This window comes from Palaemon carinicauda, chromosome 32, assembly GCF_036898095.1.
Source record: "Palaemon carinicauda isolate YSFRI2023 chromosome 32, ASM3689809v2, whole genome shotgun sequence".
Lineage (NCBI taxonomy): Eukaryota > Metazoa > Arthropoda > Malacostraca > Decapoda > Palaemonidae > Palaemon > Palaemon carinicauda.
The window spans coordinates 76,915,832-76,928,616 of NC_090756.1; the positions used below are offsets into that span (position 1 = coordinate 76,915,832).

At 44.7% G+C, this 12,785-nt stretch overlaps 1 protein-coding gene across 3 annotated transcripts in view; it reads right to left on the reverse strand.

Annotated features, from left to right (window-relative positions):
* Positions 1-2,230: 2,230 nt before the first annotated feature.
* LOC137625391 (uncharacterized) overlaps positions 2,231-12,785 on the reverse strand; it is a 74,262-nt gene continuing 63,707 nt past the window's right edge. For all 3 annotated transcript variants that reach the window (XM_068356259.1, XM_068356261.1, XM_068356258.1), the window contains exons 4-5: positions 10,700-10,831; positions 2,231-3,065 (exon numbers count right to left, since the gene is read on the reverse strand). In XM_068356259.1, the coding sequence (XP_068212360.1) occupies positions 2,877-3,065; positions 10,700-10,831 (321 nt within the window). In that variant the 3' untranslated portion in view covers positions 2,231-2,876. The remainder of the gene's footprint in view (positions 3,066-10,699; positions 10,832-12,785) is intronic.

Consider the following 12,785-nt stretch of genomic DNA (forward strand, 5'->3'; position numbering starts at 1 on the left):
TACATCTCCCTACATGACAGTCTCTAACCTTTACTGAGAACACAAAGCACCGCTTGTATAAATCAACTGTATAGTGCTGTTTTATGATGGAAGCATGACAAATTTGGAGATGATTTGTATTTTTCCTAACCATACAAACCTTAGCTATTTACATAGGGTATTACTTTCGGTGTAGCTGAAAGGCGAGCCATTAGATTTTTAACGAGGGTCAACTACCCTCTCGCTAGCTAGCGAGAGGGAGAGAAGCACTTGCAGGAGAGACCGTAGGGCTCAGCTGCCCCCCGAAGTGGACTGAACCTTCAGCAACAACAGCAACAACAGCCGAAGGAGTTCTCCGAAGAGGAGTCTCTATGAGTGTGAACACTTCGTAGAAGAGACTGAAGATGGAGCCCATAGGGCCGATGGGTCAGCAAGTGTCCTATAAAGAGCAATCCTCCGAAGAGGGGCTCCTGCAGCTGCTCAGCCCCTTGAGCGTAGCTGCAGGTGCGACCGCTCAGCACCAAAAGCATAGTCGCACGAATTCCATGGTCCGGGCTTGCAACCGCTCAGCCCCTTGAGCAAGGTTACAAAAGCGGTCGCTCAGCACCAAGAGCATAACCGCCGGAGGACCAGGAACAAATAATAATAATAATAATTAAGGTAAGAGAAGTTCCCCCCAGAAGGGAAAAAACTCAAACCTGGGCAGGGAACCCCCCTCAGAAGGGAAGTTACCCACCCAAGGAGGCAAACCTCCTGAGTTCTAAGATGAACTGAAGAGCTGTCAGTTGTCACGGGAGAACTTTCAGGAGAAGGAGACACGCCCCTGACAAAGTCCTATTGAGGAGGCAGCAACAGCAGACTCCCCAGGCCCCAACAAGACAGCTCTGCTTCGTTGTCACATTAGGCAAACGAAAAAACTAGATCGTTAACTGTGAAAATAAAAAATAGTAATTAGTTAACATTCATCCCCCCGGGGAGACTCTGAAGAGGAACCTCGAGGGAAAAGAACACAAGAATTACACAACAGGCATGTGCCCTCATCCCCCACTTACACTCACGAGGAAGGGGGAAGGGCGGAGAACTGTAACAAAAACAGAATTATAACAATTATAATTATGTAATTCAATTAAGAATGTTCACTAAAAGTAAGAACGAAAAACCTCAAAGGGAAGCATTCTACAAAAAAGCTGAAAAGTTAACAAATACAATTAGATTTCATAAAAAAATGATTGAGATAAAATGAATGGCGTAGCAACTCCAACTGACACGGGAAGGAAGCTACCGTAGTACGTAGTAAAGGTAGTACGTAGTAAAGGGTGAACAACCGAGAGAGAGAGAGAGAGAGAGAGAGAGAGAGAGAGAGAGAGAGAGAGAGAGAGACCGTAGTCAAACTACACTTTCATGTTTCCTTCGCTGAAACCCACATTCCCCGTAGGGAAGGAGGAGCAGCGGAGAAACAATAATAAGTCCAGCGATGACGACTCCCCACGGCGCCCACGTACAGTGAAGGAACAATCTCCTTGCTTGGGCCCAGATCCGGAGATTGTGGGCACGAGGGCGAATGTTGGCGCGCATTTGCGCACATCAGGAGGCGCGCAGATGTGCGTTGGCGAGCAAGCAATCGTGGGCATTCAGGAGACCGTTGGCGCGTAGCAGGAAAGGGCGCAGAAGTGCGCTGGCGAGCTGAAGAGAGCTGGCGCACAGAAGGTCTCAGAAGCACAGGTGAGCGCTGGCGATCAGAAGATCTACAGCGAGACTCAGCTACAGGAGATCTTGGTCCACAGCAGGAGGAAGGAGCCGAAGGAAGAACCGAAGGACCAAGGAAGAGATCGCGATCCATGAAATTACACCGTGGTGGCCTGACTGCCGGGCGGACTACACGGTAATATCGTACACTACACACACACAGCACGAACACTGAAAAGGAAACTTACTGATTTCTATACTCAAATATATACATAAACATGAAAATATGTTTACATATATATATATTGAGTATAAGAAAAGTAAGTAATTAAGTAAAGAAAAAACGTTAAATGGCTGCCATGCGAGGACGGGAACAGAGACGTCTGCTCATCGTCCGAGCCAAAAGCGGAGTGAGGCAATTCACCAGTGTGTAGGGGGGGAGGGTAGCAAGCTACCCCTCCCCTACCCCCTCGCTAGGTAGCGAGAGGGTAGTTAACCCTCGTTAAAAATCTAATGGCTCGCCTTTCAGCTACGCTGAAAGTAATACCCTATGTAAATAGCGTGGTTTGTATTTCGGTTTCGGAACAATTTTCAGTTAGATCTACTGAAACATCGGGGTAAAACGCTTGAGATTCTGTGGATTAAGAGTGAGCCTTCCAAAATAATGTGATATGGACACAGCCATGATATTATTTCTATAAAACACAATAAAATCTATGTCATTATTATTAAACAGAAAAAACATGAGAATAATGATAAGCAAAAAACCACATCTTTTCTTGTCATCCTGACATCAGTGACAATAAAATAAAATAGCTTATTGACTTGAGAAATAATAAAGAATATAAAGGAACAATTAGAAAAAGTACCAAATGACATTTGCTATGCATTACCTAAAAGAAATTTCTTCCCTGAGAGAATAGTCACCCACAACAAACTTAATTTGTCATCCAAGAAATGACATAACAATAAATGCCCTACTGAACATTATAGCTTGCATACTAAATGGAGACATTTATATCACTTTAAACCATTTTCACAATTAAGGTCGTGGGATATAAATCAGCAAATTCTTGTACCAGTACTAAACATGATATAACAATAAAATAATCATTTGAACAAAGTATAAAAAAGAATCTAAACTGTAAAATAAATAATGTAAATCATAAGATTCATCCTCAACTTGAGCGAAAAAATGACACCAACTTTCCTCAGTTATTCTTATTTATGATAGACAAGAGAGAATCCATACGGTGCTTTACATCCTGTAAGGTTTCCGTTGATTGACGGCACTTGGAGAGGTCATCCTTAATTTTCTGGACTTGCAATTCTGCCCACTGCTGCAACATGGCATTTCTCTTAGAAAGAACCATTTCAAACTCCTGCAATGTCGAGTCAATCTGCAACAAAAAAATGAAATTTTCTTATATATAAGAACTTTCTTTTTCAAAGAAAACATCATCTAAATTTAACTAAGGTCATATTAAAACACTGTTGCACTTAGGGAATCTAAAGGAGTTAGAGAAATATCAGATAAGATCCAAGAAAGTAGACTGAGGTGGTATGGTCATGTCATGAGAAGAGATGAACAGTATATTGGGAGGAGAGTGATAGAAATAGGGGTACAGGGAACGAGAAGGAGAGGGAGACCAAAGCGAAGGTGGGTGGACGGTATCAAGGATGACCTTCGATCAAAGGGATTAATCGGTGATGAAGTGTGGGACAGAGGTAGATGGAGAACGCTGGCCAGAAACATCGACCCCACATAAAAGTGGGAAAAGATGCAGACAAAGAAGAGGAAGAAGACTGCACTTGAGGAATCTGATGGTATGGGACCTCTCATAACCTCGACCCTATTTATGGAAATCAAGTGAAATTTTAAAATTGCTGATAATAAATGTTTTACATAACAGGAATCTTTGGGATTTATATTTCTGGAAAAGCAACAATACTATTGCAACCATTTTTCCCTTAAATACTAAAAATAAAATAGATAGGCTGGTTGATATTTTCGCATTGAACGACTAAATGATTTACTTTCCACACCCACAGTAGAGACTCTTCTGAAATAAACCCTCTTATTAGTCGTTCTGTTACTGATTGAGTGACTGGGAAGCTTCAGGCATATGAATGAATGATTTGTAATTATCTGCCGTCATAACATCAGTGGTCATTGATGCCAATTCAAGTACAGTATTCTTAATCGACAATTAATAACTTAAAGATAAAAAACTAAAATAAAAACAGAAAGCAATATATAACTTGACAATGAAACATTTAGAATAAAAAATTTGGAAATAATTTGTATTTTACCTAACATACAAACCTGGAGCTATTTATAGGATATTACTTTCGGCAACGCTGAAAACCAGCCACGACAATTTTAGCGAGGGATAATTACCCCATCCGCTAGTTAGCGGGAGGGGGTTGGGATAGACTGGATACCCCATTCACTCACACCTGTCGGTTGAGTAACCACTTTTGCTTTTTGGCAGGACTTCTAGGAGGACAGAGTGGCGGGCCAATTTGTATAAATAGCTCCAGGTTGTATGTTAGGAAAATACAAATTATTTCCAAATTTGCTATTTGTTCCGACACAGATACAAACCTTCGCTATTTATAATAGGGTGACTTACTCTTAGGAGGGAGGAAGTCCTACCAACTGGCCTTGGTCATGACCCGGGGTCCTCTCTACTGTATTTCGATCTGTGATCGATAGTAGAGGGAACTCTACCCTCACTAAAATCAAAGTAGTTACAAGGTAACTCACTAATAGCGGCCTGCAGAAGCTTATGTGAGAGAGACTCGTGGCTTATCTTCACGTAGGAACTCGAGGATTCCAAGACATATACAATACCCTCCCTCTAGAGGTATTGGTGATGTAACAAAGTATTCATTCATACCAAGGATGCACAAGGGAAATGATTCTTACCTGCAGAGGGGTGAGGTCAGCTATGCTTCGGTCTTGCGGAGCTATTTCCCTAGGGGGGGAGAAGGAGAAAGAAAGAAGTGAGCCAGACATTCTTTTCATTCACCCTACACTAACCCGGGTAACCTCAGCCCTCAACCCTCTGCTACCTGTCCATCAAGGAACCTGAGGCATTAGATGACTTGTTGTGCGGCCACCACAGGACCAATGGAGAAGGGGATCCGGGACTGGGGAGAAGTAAAACGGGAGCATGAAATTCAGGGCCTTTGCAAACAGACCCACAGACGGGGAACCCCACAAAGTCAGGACTTTATTGGCTATCAGAGGATTCAAAGACCACTCGGTGCCAACTATCTGAGTCACTCTGCTCAGCTGGTCTGCTAGCACATTCCGCTTGCCCGGAATGAAGCGAGCTGATAGAGTCACCGAGTTGTCCTCTGCCCATCTGAGTATACTGCAAAATGGCACAGCTGCTGCGAAAAGGTGCCGCCCTATTTGCTTAGATAAGCTACTACTGTGGCGTTGTCGCTCATCAGCACCACGTAGTGCTCCGCCAGGACATTGTGGAACTCTTTGAGGGCCAGAAAGGCTGCCCACACATCTCTAAGAGATTTATGTGCTGGTACCTTTCTGATTCAGACCATTGGCCGGAGATGTAATGGTGCAGTACGTGAGCCCCCCACCCTTCTTTTGATGCATCCGAAAAAAGCATCAATTCCGGGGGAGAGATAAGAAGATCAACCTCTTTGCAGAGGTTCGGCTCCGCCAGCCACCACCTGAGGTCCGACTGTTCCTCTATCCCTATGCGGACTAGGTGATCCCGGGAATTGGAGTGTTGGTTCCACTGGAGGGATCTCATCCTGAGGCGACTGTTGGGGACCAGTCGGGTCAGGGAAGAGAGGTGACCGAGAATGCGACGACAATTCTGCGCCGGGAGCTCTTCCCGACTAAGGAAGACCCGTGCTATCTCTCTGTCTCTGGATTCTTCCGTCTGATGGAAACACTTTGTGCCTTAGGGTGTCTGATTGCATGCCTAGATATACCAGTACTTGAGAGGGGAGCAGTTGAGACTTCTCGAGGTTTACCACGATCCCCAGATCCTGGCAAAACCTTAGAAGCTTGTCTCAGTGGCGGAGAAGGGCCAGAATCAGCCAGTCGTCCAAGTATCTTAGGAAACGGATGCCGACTCTGTGAGCCCAAGATGATACTAGGGCGAATACTCTCGTGAATACCTGGGGTGCTGTGGAAAGACTGAAACACAGTACCCTGAACTGGTAATGCTTCCGATTAAACATGAATCTCAGATACTTCCTGGAAGACGGATTAATTGGGATCTGGAAGTATGCGTCCTTCAGATCTTAGAGTGCACGTGAAGTTCAGAGGTCTTATCGCTTGTCTGACTGTGTCGGGCGTCTCCATCCTGAAAGGTGTCTGTTCGACAAACCTGTTCAGGGTCGAGAGGTCGATGACTGGTCTCCAGCCTACAGACGCCTTTTCCACAAGAAAGAGTCGACTGTAGAAGCTTGGGCACCCATCGAGGACCTCCTGGAGAGCGTCCTTCTCCAACATGGACAGGACTTCTGCCCTGAGGGCAAACTCCTGTGCAGATCCCTTCGTACAGGAGTTCAATGTAATCGGCACTCAAGTCAGTAGAGGGAGAAAGAGGGTGAACGGGATACGATACCCTGAACGAATCACCTCGACCGTCCAGGGTTCGGCCCCCGTGGTAAAGCCACCTCTGCCAGTGGTTTTGCAGGCATCCCCCCACAGGTGGACAAATAGGAGGATTGCCTGCCTTATTGGGACCAGCCTTGGCCAGATCCCTTCTTACTCTTTCCCCCATGGAAGGACTTTTTGCTGTGAAAGGCCTGCTTTGCACCCTTTTTACCGCGCTGTTTTGGGTCTCTAGCCCTTTTCGGCTGCGGGTTCTGCTGTGTTTTTCGCTGAGGCTGAGAGGGGTAAGGTCTCGCTGTTAAGGCCTTTTGGATGAGGGAGTCCTGACTGGACTTCCTCCACCTCTCTGCCACCCACTCGACATCCTCGGGATGGAACAAAGAATTGCCCTCGAAAGGAGCATTTCTCAGACTCGCTACTTCGGCCTGAGGGAAATGTTTATAGAGCTTTTCTATGACGGCATCCCTCCTCTTCAGGATAGTGTTGGCCCAAAGGTTCACTACCTGATGAGAGAGGAAATCGATGGCCCGAGTGCCAGACAATAGGAAAGTCTCCAAAGACTTCCTGGAGGACTCAAGAGACAGGTCTTTAGACCGCATCAGTTGTCCTATGGATCCCAACCAAAAATCCAGCCACGAAGTAGCTTGCATGGCGTACTTCGCCACCTTTTCCTAGTTTAGGATTTCAGAGGCCGGAAAGGAGACATGGAGTCCCAAGAGTTTCTCGAAGGGGGTGGCCTTCAAGAGTGCCTCTATAGAGTGGTCAAGAGGCAGCGTTGGAAGAGATTCTCCGAGGATCTCATAGTACCTCCTCTGAAACACATACGGAGGAGGTAAGAGCTTGAAAGACGAGTTGGAGCGGAGAGAAGAGGTGGAACCAGTTGCCTGAGACAGCCTTCTGTTTGGCACTCTTCAGACCCTTTGACCAGGGCAAAGCTGCACTGGTCCTATGAGGTTTCTGAGTGCCATAGAACTGGCCAAGGACCGTTTCTTTCCCATCTAGAGGGGCTGCTGATGGATCTGGAAGTCCAGTAATGGAACGGATGCAGGCTAGAACCTGCCAGAAGGCGTGTTCCGACTCCTTCCTCTCATCCTCTGTAAGCTTAGGGCTAGCGGCTGCTGGCAGAGCGTCGTCCTCGAGATCGCTCTGCCCTTCCACGTCCAAGCTCTCATCCATAGGAGCCCGGCGTGAGTCGAAGTCGTCAACTGTATCGACTGGGGATAGGGGAACTACCGGGAGGTGCTTGGTTCCGGCTGCCTGGGAGGCAGTGAGGAAGAAAGTCTGGCCGAGGATTTGGAGATGGTGAACAAATCCTTTGGTTCCTCCTACGAGGCCGGAGATCCTCTGTCCCCAAGGGCCTAGAGGACTCTGTCGGCTTACGGGTGGAAGTTAAGTCCATTGCCGTACAGGATGAATCCCGTCCGGTTGCAGGTTGTGCCTCATTAGACACTATCTCGACCAGTAAAGAAGGGAAGGAGCCTCCATAGTACGTAACCCTATCCTCCTTGGGGGTTGAAGGACGAATCCTTTTCCTTTCCCCCTTTGGCCTGGCCTGTGGCGTCTTGAACTGCAGGGGGCTACCCTGAGGTTCCTGCCTAATCTCCTCCAGAGGTCTTTTGCGAGGGGATGATAGTCTCCCCTTGCCTGAGGCGCCTGCCTGTGCGAGAACTCCCCACCTCCTCCTAGGATCGGAGGGAGGAGAGGACCCCGGGAAGAGAGGAGGCGACAAGGGAATCCTAGGTATATCACTTAAGGACTGGGAGCGGGGAACGACTCCCTTCATGACTTGGTGCATTACATTAAATAAGTTGCTAAGCCACGGGGGGTCACGGGCTCCTGTGGAACTAGGGGGAAGGTCCTTAGGAAAGGACTGCTCCCTGGGTTTAGGAACCTGGGCAGGTTACCTAACCCTCTTGTCCGATGGAGGCTTCCCTACGGGCAAGATAGGCACAGGCCTACCCTTAGGGATAGGATCTGGGCTCGGTCGCATAGGCGACCGTTGTCTCTGTTGAGACCCAAGGGGCTCGAGAGACTGATTATGAGCGCCAAGATGATCATACGCTCTTGCGCCGAACTGTTGGTAGGCGGAAGGGGCTCGCGCGGGCACCTCTCCCGATTTTGTGCACCTTTTTCGCGCTCCTGGAGCGCATGAGGTTGTTCGTGCACCTGGCGCGGATAAGGTTTCTCACGCACATGGTGCACAACAGGATGTTCGTGCGCATGGCTAGCAATAGGCTGTTCGTACATATGGAGCCCCATATGATGAACCTGCACGCCATGATCGCCATTTTGTTTGCGCACGCCAAGGCGGTCGTGCGTGTCAAGACTTCTTCTTCTCCTTACGCGCAAACCTCTCCCACTGGGAGGCAGGCCACTCCCTACACTCAGAACAGGTGTTGTCCCGCGAACACTGAGTTCCCCGGCAAGCCGGGCATAAAAGATGTGGGTCTGTCTTCAAGGCCGACATAAAGGTGCCGCAGTGGCGGCCCTCAATACCAGGACATGTCCGCATAGCGGGACAAACATACACACAAAAGAAAAAGGAAAAGCAATAAAGCCAAGGCAGGTTGTTAACGGGAGAGAGAGACGGCATGTCTACACTCTACCGAGCCAAAAGTAAAAGTGGTTACTCAACCGTCAGGTGTGAGTGAGCGGGGTAGCTAGTCTACCCCAACCCCATCCCGCTAACTACCGGATGGGGTAATTTCTGGGTCGACCTGCGACGGCCGGTGAAAAGTCCTTCTTTGTACTTTTTCTGATATAAATCTTCCAAATATACCAGAGAAAATTAAAAGCATGGAATGCAGAGGTTACAACCCTCGCGCGAGCACCTTGTTGGTGTCGTATATCTAACAAGGGCGTTTGTAAAACACTATTCACAGGCTGTCTTCCATTTAGATAATCCCTTCATCAAAGGGGGAGGGCCGTGACAGGCCCTAGAGAATACAGTTGGGTTACCCTACCGACACCTACCACTCGCGCTCACCAGGTAATCCTTCTGATTTTGGACTTGCAAACAAGTCAAGTTTTTTGGGCACAGTGTTTTTTCGAAGAGTTTCTCGTTATTTCAACATGACTGACGTTGCTACTTCACCCTTACCAATGTTAAGTACCATAGTTTGTTTTGGCAGCTTTTGACAGTACCGGGCATCTGGTACTCTGTCATCTAGGTTATATCACTTACGTTTTATGGCCTTTTGTGTTATCATTAATTATTATTAGTTTTTACTATGGTATTTATTTGCTTGCAAGTCCAATTTGGACCTACGAAGAATAGCGATTTAAAGAATAGCGGTTTAAAGTATAGCGATTTAGTCTGTTAGTTTGTACTCGCCTCACAATTATTCCTCACTAAAATTGTCTTGGCTGGTTTTCAGCATTGCCGAAAGTAATACCCTAATAAATAGAGAAGGTTTGTATCTGTGTCGGAACAAATTTAACATATCATTTAAAGCCGAGTAAGAAGGCCAGCTTCCAATATGAACTTAAGAATGCCACTGGCATCATAAAAAAAGTCCCCTCCAAGAATCTTGGATGAGGATGTACTTACCATCCTCACCATGAGCTTCAGATGGGAATTGTTCCCCGATACCCATAAGACTGGGACAATCAATAAGTAAATGCCTCACAGTATGAGGAACCAAACAAGCATCACAAAATGGCTGACAACTGCCAGTCATCAAGAACTCATGAGTCAAATATTCTGGTAAAAGCATTAATTCCTTGCACTCTAAATTAAAAGTGTATAGTACCCTTCCGCCAAAATTACAAATAACAACCAAACAAAAGTCTTTTTAGTTCATGCCCAATTAGGGTTTGAGAAAATGTTTGCATTCGCATACATGCCGCCTGCTTTGTAACAATCAGAGTAGACCTACTATACAGTGATGGTTCCCCCAACCCACCCACCCATTAGAGGGAGGGATAACGGGATGAGCAAATTTTGTTCTAACCATTGAGAAACTTTTAACTATTCAAAGTATGATGGTTTGTATTTGTGTAGGAAAAAATAGCTTAGTTTTCTAACAGAGAAATGAATGCCAACAGATAGGAGTGGTTACCTACTTTAGAAATGGCATTTTTTTTTTTGTGAATAATGAAGATGGAACAATAAAAAATAAATGATAAAATCATATAAAGGTTATCTAGAAGAACTAGTGTTTTTTCACGAGTTTTGACAGACTTAATTAAAGTTATTTAATACAGCAATTGCCTGGGTCTTGAAACAGGGACGGGAAGGATTTAAACTATCCAAGCTACATGATAAAGTCCAATTGGAAATTTTGTTATTTCAATACTTGTCCAATGGTCATAATACTGATATAATCTCTAATCTCATGTGCTGTCTGTAATAGGTTTTGGCAAACCTCTTTTTCTACATCTAAATCAGTAATTATTACTAACACCCCTTAAAACTACTCTGATACCTACCATATGTGGTATAGCTAAACATACTTCAGCTAAGATGCTGGCATAATGTTCTTGTATGTTGTTGAGTTTTCCAAATGACTCCTCTGTGGCGATGAAGATCTCCTTCAAATTCTCTTCTCCGTAGTCACCACACTACAGGAGCAGAAAATATAAAACAAACATTCAATTTATCAAAATGATTGGGTAAAAAAATGACAAGAATAAATTAACACTGCCTTCTTATGTAATGGTATAATGGTAACGACAAAAATAAAACACATATCAGTAAATAGATACAATACTGTATTTATACTAGTTTTCTTTCATTTGAAATTCAAGACAGCAAAATCTCTTGAGCTAAAAAAAAGTTCTAAAAATTTAGATGACAATGATAAGAAACTCAAAATCTATCAAATACAGGAGGCATGACATTTAGAAGCAGGAGGAAAAAAGTAATATGAAAACCCCACAAATGTTTTCAGGTTCACCCATCTTTACTTTTGCCCTGCCTGCTGTATTTGGATCCCCAGGTATGTCCTAACCATGGCTTATATGTAAACTTTGAGACAGAGCAATCTGAAGACTGGGATGGCACTCATGAGAATGAGTCCAATCAGCACTAAGGTATAGCAAATATATAAGAGGTTCTACAGCAAGATGAATTCAAATAAGCTGGGACAGAGGTGAATGCAAAGACCATAAAATTGTCAATGGTTCATGTGAGGTACACCAATAATACAATCGCACCAGTCTAAATCTATTTTCCTTCACATGCCAACTAAAAACAATAATTGCAGATCAAGAGTCCTTCCGAGTCCAAAGGTATGCTATGTCTGTTAAATCATCTTATTTTGGATCTCGAGGAAGGAGCTCAGGTCTAAGGTCCACTCTATCCAGGGAAAGGGTCCACCGTTACACTGAGAGCACCTGATAGGTGGACTGTATGGAGAACAGATCCCTATCCAGAGGGGACTTCATAATTGAAAGGATTATTATATTCAAGAGTTCTTCAGCAAGATTCCCCTCTCCAGACACAATAGACTTCTCTGTTTGTGGATGAAGATTTTGATGAGTGAATTCCTTCCAAGACTGAGGTTCTTCAAAGTCAGAAACACCACCATCAATTCTAACATATATACTGTAAACTGAGAAGACCATTTCCCAAACACAGGTCTCCTCTGTATGACCTACCCAACCTGACTTGAATAAGTCTTTGTGAGGTCCATGGTCTGAGAATCCCTTTGAAGCAAATATGTAACTGAGAACATCTAACTTGAAGCCTTTGTTAAGCTGCCCTCCTCCACACCCTATTGAGTCTTTATAACCAGGTTTCAAAGCAGGGTTGACGACTGAAGCAAACTGGAGAAAACCAAAACTCTTTCCAGTTGGAGAGAAAAGAAATTTATTATCATGAGTAAGATTCATTTCTTAGAGGCCTGTTCCAGCAATGACCTAACCACTTGAATAGTTTCTCAGGAACTAGACTCGATTTTGTAAAGTTGATCTGAAATTTTTTATCCTGAAGAATTTGAATGACATGTCCAAATAGGCAACGACCTGAAGTCCTGCAACTGCAGTAGTTTCATCACTAACTTTGCTAGTTTTATGAACAAACTTGAGCTCAGCTATACTATGGCTGAAAGGCCTTACTATGAACTTGTACGAACTCCTCCCTAGCTCAAACTCTACACAAGACTGAAATTGAGGAGCAATAGGGATGCACAAGTAAGAGTCATTGATCATGCCAGTAAGTCTTTATGATCAAAGGCCCCTTGGTATAGTAATTGGTAGTTATTGGGTTCTTTGACTTGCCAGACAATACTACATTGGATCCATCTCTCTCGTTAAAGCTCATTTCGTCCTTTGCCTACACATACACCAAATAGTCAGGCCTATTCTTTCCACATTCTCCTCTGTCCTCATTTACCTGACAACACTGAGATTACCAAACAATTCTTTTTCACTCAAAAAGTTAACTACTAAACTATTATTGTTCACTGGCTACTTTCTTCTTGGTAAGAGTAGAAGAGACTCTTTAGTTATGGTAAGCAGCTCTTCTAGGAGAAGGACACTCCAAAATCAAACCACTGTTTTCTAGACGTGGGTA